Source organism: Chiloscyllium plagiosum, unplaced genomic scaffold (assembly GCF_037043375.1).
Source record: "Chiloscyllium plagiosum isolate Xiang-an unplaced genomic scaffold, Cpla_swu_hap1 HiC_scaffold_6, whole genome shotgun sequence".
NCBI lineage: Eukaryota > Metazoa > Chordata > Chondrichthyes > Orectolobiformes > Hemiscylliidae > Chiloscyllium > Chiloscyllium plagiosum.
Window position 1 is genome coordinate 114782654 of NW_028270144.1, and position 15249 is coordinate 114797902.

General features: G+C 40.0%; 1 protein-coding gene across 2 annotated transcripts in view; it reads right to left on the reverse strand.

Moving 5' to 3' along the window:
• The window catches only part of ppp2r3b (protein phosphatase 2, regulatory subunit B'', beta), a 127361-nt gene that overhangs the window by 75671 nt on the left and 36441 nt on the right, over positions 1-15249 (reverse strand). For both annotated transcript variants that reach the window (XM_043692333.2, XM_087988375.1), the window contains exon 2: positions 2765-2950. In XM_043692333.2, the coding sequence (XP_043548268.1) occupies positions 2765-2950 (186 nt within the window). The remainder of the gene's footprint in view (positions 1-2764; positions 2951-15249) is intronic.

Genomic DNA, 15249 nt, shown 5'->3' on the forward strand with positions numbered 1-15249 from the left:
GGGTGGTACCAGGGGACTGGAGAGTGGCAAATGTTATGCCCTTGTTCAAAAAAGGGAATAGGGATAACCCCGGGAATTATAGGCCAGTTAGTCTTACTTTGGTGGTAGGCAAAGTAATGGAAAGGCTACTGAGGGATAGGATTTATGAGTATCTGGAAAGACACTGCTTGATTAGGGACAGCCAGCACAGATTTCTGAAGGGTAGGTCTTGCCTTACAAGTCTTATTGAATTCTTTGAGGAGGTGACCAAGCATGTGGATGAGGGTAGAGCAGTGGATGTAGTATACATGGATTTTAGTAAGGCATTTGATAAGGTTCCCCATGGTAGGCTTATGCGGAAAGTCAGGAGGCATGGGATAGAGGGGAATTTGGCCAATTGGATAGAAAACTGGCTAACCAGTCAAAGTCAGAGAGTGGTGGTAGATGGTACATTTCAGCCTGGAGCCCAGTTCCAAGTGGAGTTCCGCAGGGATCAGTTCTGGGTCCTCTGCTGTTTGTGATTTTTATTAATGACTTGGATGAGGGAGTCGAAGGGTGGGTCAGTAAATTTGCAGATGATACGAAGATTGGTGGAGTTGTGGATAGTGAGGAGGGCTGTTGTCAGCTGCAAAGGGACTTAGATATGATGCAGAGCTGGGCTGAGGAGTGGCAGATGGAGTCCAACCCTGCCAAGTGGGAGGTTGTCCATTTTGGAAAGACAAATAAGAATGCGGAATACAGGGTTAATGGTAGGGTTCTTAGTCAGGTGGAGGAACAGATGGATCTTGGGGTCTATGATCATAGATCTTTGAAAGTTGCCACTCAGGTGGATAGAGCTTGTAAGAAGGCCTATGATGTATTAGCGTTCATTAGCAGAGGGATTGAATTCAAGAGTCGTGAAGTGATGTTGCAACTGTACAGGACTTTGGTTAGGCCACATTTGGAGTACTGTGTGCAGTTCTGGTCGCCTCACTTTAGGAAAGATGTGAAAGCTTTGGAGAGGGTGCAGAGAAGATTTACCAGGATGTACCCTGGAATGGAGAATAGGTCGTACGAGGATAGGTTGAGAGTGCTAGGCCTTTTCTCGTTGGAACGGCGAAGGAGGAGGGGTGACTTGATAGAGGTTTATAAGATGATCAGAGGAATAGATAGAGTAGACAGTCAGAAACTTTTTCCCTGGGTACAACAGTGTGTTACAAGGGGACATAAATTTAAGGTGAAGGGTGGAAGGTATAGGGGAGATGTCAGGGGTAGGTTCTTTACCCAGAGAGTGGTGGGGGCATGGAATGCGCTGCCTGTGGGAGTGGTAGAGTCAGAATCATTGGCGACCTTTAAGCGGCAATTGGATAGGTACATGGATGGATGCTTAAGCTAGGACAAATGTTCAGTACAACATCGTGGGCTGAAGGGCCTGTTCTATGCTGTATTGTTCTATGTTCTAGGTTCTATGTAGTAAGCGAAGGTCTACATCAACAAGAGTTCAAAGCACACAAGTTGCCGACACAATCCCTACAAAAAAAAAACAAGCTTATCCAACAGATATAACATCTATGAGGGCTATGCTTGGATTGGACCAGAGGCACAGCATAGAAAAGTTCAAGCAGGATGCATTCCACAATGAGAATATCCAGAAATCTGTATAGGCACTGAGCTTGATGCAAATTCAAGTTATGCAAAGGGGATTTCTGAAAACAGTTTTTCTCCAATTGTATAAGTAAAGTTAGACTTGGGGAAAAAAACTCCTGTCTTAAAATGCAAGTTGCTCGTTTACATTACCTCAGAGATGTATAATCATCTAAAGCTTGATTCTCCCTCAATCCTGGCAATCTGGCTTTCTGCAAACTTCAGACAATATTTATTTAACAAATTAATTACTAAACTTGAGCAAGATGTCTACTGACATGAGGCCAAAAACTTATGGCCAAATTATTGGAAGGAGTCATTACACTGAAAAGGTTTTAAAAGAGATTTAGAAGGATGTTGTCAGACCTGGAAAAGTCCGGCTATATGGAACAATTGGAAAACGAGTAAGATAAAAGGATATTTAATTGAAGTGCATAAAATGAGGGGCTTAGACAGCAGTTAGGAATCATCCAGACATAAGCCGGATATCTAGATCCAAGAGCTAAAGAAATCCACAAGGTAAATCAAACAAACCAGATTAATGACAAAGTTTGCTCCAGTGGGCAGATCTGATTCTCAAAACCAGAGGAAGTAGTAGGCCATTCAGTCCATCAAGTCTGCTTCACCAATGAAATCATGGCTGAACCTAAAAACCTGAACTCCACATTCCTGTCTGCCTCTTCTCCCCCCCCCCCCCCCCCCCAATAACCCTTGATTCATTTACTGATTACAAATCTGTCTATTTAAAGACTATATGACCTAGAAACAGAAGTAGCCTCTCAAGTCCGTCGGAAGGATGATAGGATGAACTCTTATGAGAACTATGAAAAGGGTGACCCCATTAAAAGTCACTATAAACTAACCCTCTTGCATGTAGAATAGTGGGACATTCTTGCATAAGTTAGTATTGAAACAAACCGGGATTGGCCCTCAATATAACTCTGCGCAAGTACCAAGGACTTTGAATGTGCTGTGGAATTACTCTGCATGACCACCATCTGCAGAATCTTAAAAGATCCCCATATAAAAGTTTTCCATAATACAATTATAATAATTACTGGTTGTATTTGTTTGGGAATAACCACCTTAAAAAATACTGTAATTTTCCTTGTATCAAATGAATATTACAAATCTTGTAAAAAAGCAGAGTTAATGAACTTACTTTTGCAATTTTTGCCATGTCTTCCAGAGTTGCTCTTTCATTTTCAAATTGTGTATAGGCATTTTCTATCCTGGCGATGAGTGCATCTACATCAAGGTTTCTTTTTGGGCAACCTTGAGGGAAATAAAACTTTGGAATGCACTCACTCAGAGCTGGAGGCAACGGGTTCTCTTTCTTTGCTTGAACCTGTAAGAAAAACAAGTTAGCTTAAAAATGCATGCAATCAAGTCAAATTCAGCCATCAAATTTGTTGTCTTCACAGACCTACAACAACCTTAACCTATAACGGCTTCTATCCCAAAATTTAAACATCTGAGGAAAGCTTCTGCATAAAATATGCCAGTTCTCCCTAGTTCAGTAACTCAGTGCAATTACATTATTCTTCACAGCATGACACTTGGCTCAAATCCCGTCCCAAAATCTGCAGCAGCAAAACTAGCTGAGATGCCAGTGCAATAGAGGGATGCAGAATGTCTGCCAAATTTCAGATGAGATGTTTAATTATGGTTTGATCTGGTATTTTGGGTAAAAGATATAAACGATACTTTTTCATGATTCAAATAAGGCATGTTCTAACTGGTAGCCTGGCCAATATATATTTCTCATTCGATATAAATGAGATTTGTGGACATTTGTGATGTATAGGGTCCTGTCCAAGTTAGCTGTAGCATTTTTTTACACTATAGTTCAAAAGTACACTCTTACTTCATTGCAAAGGGGTTTGGAAAATGTAAATGCCATAAAAAGGCATTATATTAATGAAAATACATCCTTTATGGTCAGGTCGAACTACTTAAGGATAGCTATCCCTTGAAGTGTGACAAAAATATTTTTAAAAACACAAAATATTCAGAAACAGTACAAAATTTGGACCACTAATTGAATGGTGAAGTCCTCCAATCCTCTATAGCCTCTTCTCCACTATTATTTTATGACTTATCCTTTACAGGTAAATGGTACCCATTACTCCCTGCTGACAGCATCTTGAAGACTGAGTTAATGATTGACCCCTTCACTTCCATTTGACAAATTGACTATTTCTTGGAACATTTAGCATCCAAAATGAAGCCCGCAAAAAATGTAATGTTTAAAAAACACATTTCACAGCTGTGCATTCTTTTCATATTTTAACATAACATGTGGAAATTATATACTTAAGCATCAACTGTAATATATTGGAAATATATTATTTCCAATAAAGACTTGGAGAGAGAGAAATGCAAGATATTTATGATCTCTATTATATACCAGACTTGGATGTGAACCACAACTGCAGCACTGTAACAATACAAAATCTAAAAATATTTTTAAATGCAACTTGATTGGAAGAGCTCAAAAGGATCATGTAGAAATGCTAACTATTTTCAAATAAAGAGAAGGATCATACTTTCTACACACTTTGAACATTTTCCAGTAATATTCTCTCCTTCAAATACAAATTATATTGTCTTGAAACTGGAAGTGGAAGAAAGAATTCCAAGATCTAAGTAGGAACACAGCAACAGAGCAGCACAGCCAATAAAGATTATAATTGAACTAATCATTCCACATTCCAGTCTATTCTGGTTATTGAAAGGGGTAAAAAAAAAAATCTATTTCCACTATTTTTTGAAGACGACTCATGGCATTCAGAAATAAAATTTCCCTTCACCTCATCTTAAATGAGTGACTCCTTAGTTCTGGATTCTCATACAAAAGGGAACACCCTTTCCACAGCTACCCAACCGAAACTGTGCAGATCTTGCATTTCAATCAAGCCATTTCTTGCTCTTCTAAACTTTGTGGGTGCAGGCACGGCTTGTCCAACTTTTACTCTGAAGATAACCAGCCGAAACAAGAATTTTCAGAATTGCTTCCATTGCTGTTACATCCTTCCTTAAAAGTAAAGGAGGCTAGCATTGTGCCCAGTACTCCAGATGTGGTCTCATTAATGCCCTGTACAACTGAAGCATAAGGTCTCTCTTTTGTATTCAAGTCCCAATGCATTAAACTAGACTCTTCCACTAGCTTTCCTTATTAACAGCTTTTCATGTGTAGGTTCTTTACTCAACGAGTCGTGAGTTCATGGAATGCCCTGCCAGTAGCAGTGGTGGACTCTCCCTCTTAATGGGCATTTAAGCGGGCATTGGATAGGCATATGGAGGATAGTGGGCTAGTGTAGGTTAGGTGGGCTTGGATCGGCACAACATCGAGGGCCAAAGGGCCTGTACTGCACTGTATTGTTCTATGTTCTATAATCTTTCATGTTTCATGCACAGGAACACCTAAATCCTTCTGCTTCTCAGGGTTCTGTAATCTTCCATAATTTAAATAACATTGTTTTCTATGTATTTCGCATTTTCCTACATTATAGTCCATTTGTTAAATCTTTGCCTACTCACATAACATCACATTTGAACACCATCCTTCCTAGCACTATTTTCTTTCACAATTCACTTAAGTTTGGGTCATTAACAAATTTAGGAGCCATACATTTTGGAGCTGTCTTCCATAATTATTTACATACAATTGTAAAGTGTTAAACTCCCAGCACTGATCCTTGTGGCACACCATGTATCAAACATCCCACCTTGAAAACAAGAAATGACACTGCAAGCCATGTTTCATTTTAGCTCACCAGTCTTCTATCCAAGTCAATACATTATCCTCCACACTGTGGACTTTCATTTTCTGCAATTATCTTTGATGTAACACCTTAGTAAATGCCTTCTGGAATTTCAAATACATTACTCCCAGTTTCTCCTTTACCCACAGCATATTATTTTCTCAAAAGATGTCTAAAACTGGTTAAACATAATTTTCCTTTCACAAAACCATGCTGACTCTGTCCAAATACCTTGAACTTTTCTAAAGGGCCCTGCTATAATGTCTTCAATTGCTTCAAACATTGTCCTTGTGATCTAGTTTCTGTATAATTAAAACTAACAGTTAACTATTTCACCAACAACTTTTTAATTTCCGACTATGAAGTTAATCGGAACCCTGGGAATTGTCTGCCCAGAGCTCCAAATGTTGCTTAGTATCTAGGTGCTTAGTAATTCTATTTTCTGGAGTACCTCCATCCCTTCCATTTCCTGATTTCCAGCTATTGCTGGGATGGAACTTGTTTCCACTATAGTGAAGACTGATGTAAAATACCTGCTCAATTCATACACGCATGGATAGAGCACAGTCATGCCAACAAAATCTTAGAACTGCCTGATAAAAACAATCAAAGTTAAAACAGGACTTGGATTTCTACGTCATTTTTAGTGTAGCAAAATGGTTAAAGAAATCTTACAATTCAATGCATAAGAGAAAAATAAAAATTAATGGACTGTCAAGCAGGGAAAGGTTAAGGATAATGATGTATGGATACTTCACAAAGTGGGTGGGGGCAGAAGAGAAGACATCTATTTATATAGATAGATCTGCAATTCGGAGACAGCCCAGTATGCAAAAATAAAATTCTCATGTGTCAAGTATAACACACTACAAACGTCCAAAGAATTCTTCAGCTGCTGGAGGAATCCACGGATGGACAATGCATTCTGTAACCAGATTCCATATCAGGTAATTACAGAACAGCTGCCTGCAATGGCAAACATCAGTTTTCTATTTACACTGCATGTGCACATCAAAAGGGTTTTTCTTTTTCCCATTGAAAAGCCAGATAAAATGTTTAGTGACATTATTTCCCAGGATGTTTATGGATGGAAAGAAAACATGTTTTCCTGGAACTTGGAAGAGAAGCAGTAAGTTCGAAATCTAGCCTCCATTCCTCCCTCAGCAAAAGCATTAACATCAGATCAATGTTTTGCTCATTTTTATTGCTTTTAGATGCAAGAACAGCATCAGCCACTCACAAAAGTCCAGAGGGTTTGGAATAACCCTCAAGTTTGACTGCTCTTAGAAATTTATCACCATTCTCTCAGTGCTTCTGGGTGATATGATCCTCATCAACAGAGCACCACAAACCCACTCTCAGTAAAAACTGGAGTCAAAGCCGACTGTGCCAATGCAAATATTGCACTTCACCTTCCCCAAGTTAATCACAGGCATGTAGAGACATCCAAGCAGACTGTTTAAGATATATTCCTTCAATTCAAAGCCAATTGAACTTCCAACATCTGTCAGAGCTTCAGATGTGCTTTTGTGCATACTCATTAACTCCAGTACTTCACATTGTACAAACACCACCCTTCTGTAGACCAATGGTAATGTCAGTGGACTAATAATCCAGAACTCCAGGCTAATGTTATGGGGAATAAAAACAAGGTACTGGAGAAACTCAGCTAGTTTGGCAATGTTTGTGGAGAAAGTTAAAAATCACAACACCAGGTTATAGTCCAACAGGTTTATTTGGAAGTACCAGCTTTTGGAGCACTGCTCCTTCAATAAGTAACGAGTGGGGCAGGATTATAAGACACAGAATTTAAAACAAAAGATCAGTGTCATGCAATTAAAACGATCTATTGAACAAACCTAAATTTCTGTTAAGGCTTTCATCTTTTAGAATGGGTTGTAGGTTTCAGTTTATGTAAATCCCAGCACTTCTTTTAAGTCACATTCTTGAGATAACTGAAGGCTTTCTAAATAAGAAGTGATATCTCAGCTCAGACAATATATTAAAATAGGTGCAAGGTTAGAGACTATCTGTATCCCGATCTTGAGTCAGACTGGCTCTATTTCCAAAGTAGGAATTTATAAAACGTGGAAGTTTGCTTGCTGAGCTGAAAGGTTCATTTTCAGACATTTCGGCACCATACTAGGTAACATCAGTGAGCATCCGATGAAGCACTGGTGTTATAAACCGTAGAAGCATGGTGCATTGGATCCATCTGGTTTCATTTTTTGGATGTCTTCTTGCGTAATTCTCCAGATTTCTGAAGTTTTTTTTTTGAGTAGGACTGCGATTTGGTTCTCTACTTATGGGGTTGGACCTATCGACACCTGTTGGTAAGTGTAAGTGTATCTGCAAGCAGTGTATTCACTTTCTCAATGTCGCCTGTTCGGTTTAAAATGACTGTCCAGCATCCTTTGTCTGGAAGTAGGATAACAATGTTTGTATCTTGGAGTTCTTGTAGTGCTTTCCTTTCTTGTGTATGAGTATGTTTCCTTCCTTTTTGCTGCTTAATGTTGGTGTGACTGTCTGATTGTTTGCTAGGTTTCTTCTGAGAGTTAGTTGTCTTTCAGTGCTGTTTCTAACGCGAAGAAATCTTTCTTGTCCGCATCCCGGAAGCTGTAATTTAATCCTCTTATTAAGACTGCTTTTTCACTGTCTGTTAAGGGTTGGTCAGATAAAGTTTTCCATCCATGCTTGTTGACTGTTTGTTATTTTGAGAGAGTTCGTAGAGTTTTTTTTCTGCAGATCTAGTTTTTTCACTCTGTTTGTTGCTGTCTAATGTCCATGGTCCGTTCTATTGTGTCTGACCATTCATGGTCTGTCACACTAGTGAGTAAAGATTTTTGGCACAAAATTTCCCAGTTGAATTTACGGAGTCTGTTGTGGGCATCGTTAATCATTTTTCTTAGCATTCTATGGCCATTTTGCTCTGCTATTCTTTTGGCTTGTGGGTGTTAAGGGGAAGTTTGTAGTTAAGACATTTAGGTAGTACCTGTAAGAACCGTAACAAACACTACATTGGACAAACAGGCAGAAAATTAGCTACTCGGCTACATGAACATCAAGTAGCCACAAAAAGACATGACCCACTATCACGAATATCCTGACATACAGATGATGAAGGATGCTACATCGACTAAGACATCCATCCTAGGACAAGCCAAACAGACACGCACGAGAATTCCTAGAAGCCCACCATTCCAACTGGAACTCTATCAACAAAGTACATCAACTTGGAGCTTCATTTACCACCGGAGAAAAACAGGAAATGTCACGCCCTGTGGTGATGTCATCAGCAACACAAGGAAAGCTAAACAAATAGACAGCAGGTCATAACACCAGTGCTTCACTGGAGGTTCACTGATGTTATCTAGTATGGTGATGAAACATTTCCAGCTCAGCAAGCAAAAGTACATCCAGAACCTCAACCTGAGCTACAAATCTTCTCAAAATTTATGAAATGCTATATGAATTGACTGCCTGCAGGTTGTGTGCTTTTTGAGCAAAAATAGAATTTGCAAATACAATTCTGCGAATGGAAATTTACCCCATAGGCATGTGTGCACACACGCACGCATATATCAGGGGGAGAGCACGTGAGTGCACGAAAGATTGTTTGCACATATGTGCACGCATGCTTGGTAGAGTATGTGCACGAGTGTGGCAGAGGATAAGCCTGTGAGAATATGCGTGTGTGGGTGAATGTGCAGGGGTATGTGTGTCTCAGGAAGTGTATGTATGAGAGAGAATCTGCGTGAGTGCATATGCACGTGTGAGAGCAAGTGTATAGTGCAGTGGTGTCATCTGTTGAATGACATGAGCCCAAGGTCCTGGTTGAGGCCATCCTCATGGGTACCAAAGTTGGCTATTAGCCTCTGCTCGGTGTTGTTGTATATCCTGAAGTCTGCCCCAGAGGATGGTCATCCAAAGATTCAAGGACGAATGTCTCTGACCACTGAAGTGTTCCCAGACTGGGAATACATTGTCAGAAATGACTTTATTTTTATAAAACTTTAAGTTATCTCTAGAATGGTGACTTAATATATAAATCCCAGAGCTACTTTTAAGTGAACAGAAACCTGCAACCCATTCTAAAACAAACGCTTCACAGCAATCTAGCTTTGCTCAATATATCGTTTTAACGGCATGACACTATGATCTTTTGCTACAAATTCTGTGTCTTATGATCCTTATGAACATAGAACATAGAACAATACAGCGCAGTACAGGCCCTTTGGCCCTCGATGTTGCGCCGATCCAAGCCCACCTAACCTATACTAACCCACTATCCTCCAAATACCTATCCAATGCCTGCTTAAATGCCCATAAAGAGGGAGAGTCCACCACTGCTACTGGCAGGGCATTCCATGAACTTATAACTCGCTGAGTGAAGAACCTACCCCTAACTTCAGTCCTATATCTACCCCCCCTTAATTTAAAGCTATGCCCCCTTGTAACACCCGACTCCATACGCAGGAAAAGGTTCACACTGTCAACCCTATCTAACCCCCTAATCATCTTGTACACCTCAATCAAGTCACCCCTAAACTTTCTTTTCTCTAATGAAAACAGCCCTAAGTGTCTCAGTCTTTCCTCATACGATCTTCCTTCCATACCAGGCAACATCCTGGTAAACCTCCTCTGCACCCATTCCAGTGCCTCCACATCCTTCCTATAGTATGGCGACCAAAACTGCACACAATATTCCAGATGCGGCCGCACTAGAGTCTTATACAACTGCATCATGACCTCAGGACTCCGGAACTCAATTCCTCTACCAATAAAAGCCAGTACGCCATATGCCTTCCTCACCGCACTATTTACCTGGGTGGCAACTTTCAGAGATCTGTGTACATGGACACCAAGATCCCTCTGCTCATCCACACTACCAAGTATCCGACCATTAGCCCAGTACCCCATCTTTTTGTTATTCTTCCCAAAGTGAATCACCTCTCACTTAGCTACATTGAATTCCATTTGCCACCTTTCTGCCCAGCTCTGCAGCTTCTCTATATCCTGCTGTAACCTGCCACATCCTTCCTCACTGTCAACAACTCCTCCGACTTTCGTATCATCCGCAAACTTGCTCACCCAACCTTCTAACCCCTCTTCCAGGTCATTTATAAAAATGACAAACAGCAATGGTCCCAAAACAGATCCTTGCGGAACACCGCTAGTGACGGCACTCCATGAAGAAACTTTGCCATTAACTACTACCCTCTGTCATCTTCCATCCAGCCAATTCCTAATCCAAACCTCCAACTCATCCTCAATGCCATATCTCCGTATTTTCTGCAGTAGCCTACCATGGGGAACCTTATCAAACGCCTTACTAAAATCCATATATACCACATCTACCGCTTTCCCCTCATCAACCTCCTTCGTCACCTTTTCAAAGAATTCAATAAGGTTTGTGAGGCACGACCTGCCCTTCACAAAACCATGCTGACTATCCTTGATCACATTATTCCTATCCAGATGTGCATAAATCCTATCCCTTACAATTCTCTCTAAGACTTTGCCCACAACAGAAGTGAGACTCTGAAGAAGGAGCAGTGCTCTGAAAGCTAGTACTTCCAAATAAACCTGTTTGACTATAAACCTGCTGTTGTTTGATTTTTAACTTTGTCCAATGCAGTCCAATACAGGCACCTTCACATTGTGGAGAGAGAAGCACACAATGTTTTGAGTCAAGTGGAACCTCAGCAATTAGGGATGGGCAAAAACAATGAATAGAAAATGAGCATAAGTAGGCTGTTCAGCCCATCAAACTATTCCATATAATTGTGGCTGTTCATCCAATTTTTAATAGCTTGTTTCTGCTTTTCCCCCCATATCCTTTGATTCCATCAGCCTCAAGTACTGCTGGCTTATTCCACTACACATATTTCCTGTAATGAATAAATGAAAAGCAGAGTTCCAGGTCATTTTCTCATTTACTTCAGAGAGGGAGTTGACAATGTATTTTGGGAGCCTTCTTTTGACAAAGGCAGACATGGACAGTCAAATCTATCCTTGTCTTCGACGTGCTGGTTCAGCCTTAGGCAGATTATGAAAAGCAGTGATTGAGGGATACCAGCCAGTTGTGAACACTGGACTCCTGTATGTTTCTGGAACTTTAAAAAACACTAGAGAGGTACTAGCATATTCATAAAATCCTGCAAAACTGATCATAAGAAAGATGGCCCTACAGCAGTGTTGTTTCTCAAGCCAGCTTGTCCAACACGGAGGTGCTAATCATTCAAAAATAAGCACTGCTGGGCAGGATAAGTCACTTCTATAAATGACACTAGACACCCAAATAAACTTCTCTATTTAGAACTTAGCTGTGGCAGGAAATAAAAGCAGTAATGGTCTAGAGATGTCCTCAAAGCATTACTGAAAAAGGTCAAATATCTGCAAGCTCATGGAGACCCTGTCTTTTGACTCACCAAGATGGCAGTTTTTCAAAAGAGTTTTCTCCAACACTTCGTTGGGAACATGCAGATGTTAAATCAAAGCATCAGAGGGAGTACACAAACTTTAAAGCAAGCCTTCCTGCCAACCTTTCAAGCATTACCTGTCTCTTACATTACAAAATCTGTAGATCATACATCGGGCTTACCGGTCATTTCTGAACACATCAAACCAAGAGTGAAATTAAGACATTCCTTGATACTGAGATACTGTCGAAGGACCTGATATATGACCGCTGGTGCATAGTGGCTATAGTAGATAATATTTGTTGTAAGTTTACAGGGTGAGTGAGCCATTTCAAAACAGAGGGATCATAGTTATTAAATAACATGGTAAGTTTGAGATGGAGGGAAAAAGCCAGAGAAGCAAAGAGGCAAGATTGTCTTTCTTGCATTAGAGGTGTTTAAATTAGTCAGTCAGTCAGTCAGTCAGTCAGTCATGGAAAAGTCAACCAGCTTGATAATTAAAACATTTTATCCACCAAAATGCATTCTGTATATGACAAATTTTATACCTGGATGAATATTCTATTTAAGAAAAAAAGAGAAACTCTAGCTTTTTGTTTCCACACTTTCTAATTTCCTGCTATATCAAAGAATCACTAACATCTTAAGAACATAACAAATACAAATACAGCATTCAAATACACAATCCCACATTCATTCAAGTGAAGGCCATAATAAAAAGGAACAGGAGTAGATCATTTGACCACTCAAGCCTGTTCCGCCATTTATTAAAAATTATGGCTCACCTATAATTCCTCACATCCACAACCCTCGATTTCCCTACTGATCATGTATCTGTATATCTATCTCAGCTTTAAATTTACACAAGGACTGTACCCCCACAGCCTTCTGTGGCAAGGAATGCCAAAGACTCAAGCCTCATAAGAAATACGTCATTGCAGCCTTAAATTGTGCCCCTTTATTCTGAGGCTATACCCTCTGGTCCTAGAACTCCCATTAGAGAAACATTCAGAATTTACCCTGTCAAACCCTTAAAAATTCTGTATGTTTCAATGTGATCACTTTCCTTTCTTCTAAACTCCAGTAGAGTCCCAAACTCTATAGACTTTGCTCATAAGACAATCATTCTAGGGAATATTCTCTGTACTGTCTCCCACAAAGTGAGATCATTCCTCAAACGAGGGGACCAAAACTGTTCACAGTACTCCAGATGAGGCCTTACCAGCACCTTGTAAATTCAAAGATTTTCTTACTCTTATATACTCTAAATCCTTTGAAATAAAAGGTCAATGTTCCACTCTCCTTCCTGAATCTGCTGCAACTGCATGCTAACTTTGTGTTTTGCTCAAAAGTGCTCCCAAGTTTCTTTGTATTGCACTTTTCTGTAGATTTTCTCTAAATTACGGTTTTTATTTTCTCTTCCAAAATGAAAAAAATACATTTCCCCGCATTACACTCCATTTGTCAACTTTTTGCTCACTTACTTAACCTATCAATATCTCTAATCAGTTTGTATTCCCTTCGCAACTTGTATTTCCACCACTTCTTGTGTGCAAGTTTGACTAGAGTACATTCGCTTCACTCCTTCAAGTCACTAATATATATTGCAAAGCAGTGATCCCCATGGAACCCCAACGGTTACAGATTGTCAATGTAAGAAAGAATCTGGATGTAGGTTTGCTCGCTGAGCTGGAAGGTTAATTTCCAGACGTTTCGTTACCCTGCTAAGTAACATCTTCAGTGGGCCTCCAGGCAAAGCACTGTTCATGATTCCTGCTTTCTATTTATATGTTTGGATTTCTTTGGGTTGGTGATGCCATTTCCTGTGGTGATGTTATTTTCTGTCCTTTTCCTTAGGGGGTGGTAGACGGGTCTAACTGTGTGTGTTTGTTGATAGAGTTCTGGTTGGAATGCCATGCTTTTAGGAATTTTCGTAAGTGTCTGTTTGGCCTGTCCTAGGATGGATGTGTTGGTCCAGTAGAAGTGATGTCCTTCCTTATCTTATGCAAGGATACTAGCGAGAGGGGATCATATCGTTTTATGGCTAATTGGTGTTCATTTATTCTGGTGGCTAGTTTTTTGCCAGTTTGTCCAATGTAGTGTTTGGTACAATTCTTGCACGGTATTTTGTAAATGATATTAGTTTTGCTTCTTGTCTGGATAGGGTCTTTCAAGTTTATTAGCTGCTATTTTAATATGTTGGGTTTGTGGGCTACCATGATGCCAAGGGGTCTCGGTAGTCTGGCAGTCATTTCTGAGATGTTTTTGATGTGGGGGGGGGGGGAGCAGCTAGGGTTTCTGGATGTGTTTTGTCTGCTTGTTTGGGTTTGTTGCTGAGAAAATCGGTGGACTGTGTTCATTAGGTCTTTTTGAATGCACAGTATAGGTGATTTTCCTCTTCTCTACGTAGTTCCTCTGTGCTGCAGTATGAGCTGGCTTGTTGAAATAATGTTCTGACGCAGCTTCATTTGTGCACAGGATACATGAACATCAACTAGCCCCAAAACAACATGATCCTCTCTCACTAGTATCCCTACATATAGGTAAGGAAGGACACCACTTCGACTGGGACAACACATCCATCCGAGGACAAGCTAAACAGAGACACTCACGAGAATTCCCAGAAGCATGGCATTCCAACCAGAACTCTATCAACAAAACAGAGTTAGACCCCATTTACCACCCTCAGAAAAAGAACAGGATGACATCACCACTGGAAATGAAGTCACCAACCCAAAGAAATCCAAACACAAATAGAAAGCAGAAATCATGAACAGTGCTTCACCTGGAGGCCCACTGAAGATGTTACCTAGTAAGGTGACAAAACATCTGGAAATTAACCTTCCAGCTCAGTGAGCAAACCTACATCCAGAACCTCAACCTGAGCTACAAATCTTCTCAAAACACGCTAAGGAAATAATCCCTTAGCCTCATGCACCATCTTCTGCTCATCAGCCAATTCCCTATCCACGCTCATATGCCACCTCCAACCAGGTGGTTTATTTTTAGATGGATACCTTAGGTTTGCTTAATATTCGACAAATTCAAAGCTCATCAACAAACATGAAACAGGTGCTTATATTTAGCAAGAGATTAGGCCAAAGTCCTAGTGCTTACATTGACAACTTCAACGGTGATTCTTCAATTCAACTCTCATATTTAGTTTAAAAGTCAGATTTTGGTGCAACTCACTTTTCTTTTATTATTATAATAAATACACGCTGTCTCACTTTCCTATATAAGCACAGCCTGTTATTTTGTTGAGGAGATAACCTCCACTTATTCTATTCCAAGTGATGTTGAAAATAGGCTACTTCTATTTGGTACATTCCAGTATGTTTTTGATCATTGGATTTCAAAAGCATTTCAAGATAAGGATTGACTATTGGCTTTCAATTGAATAGAATACAGCCAGCCATTTCAAAAATAGCAAGTTGAAGTCAAAAAAAAAACTGAAT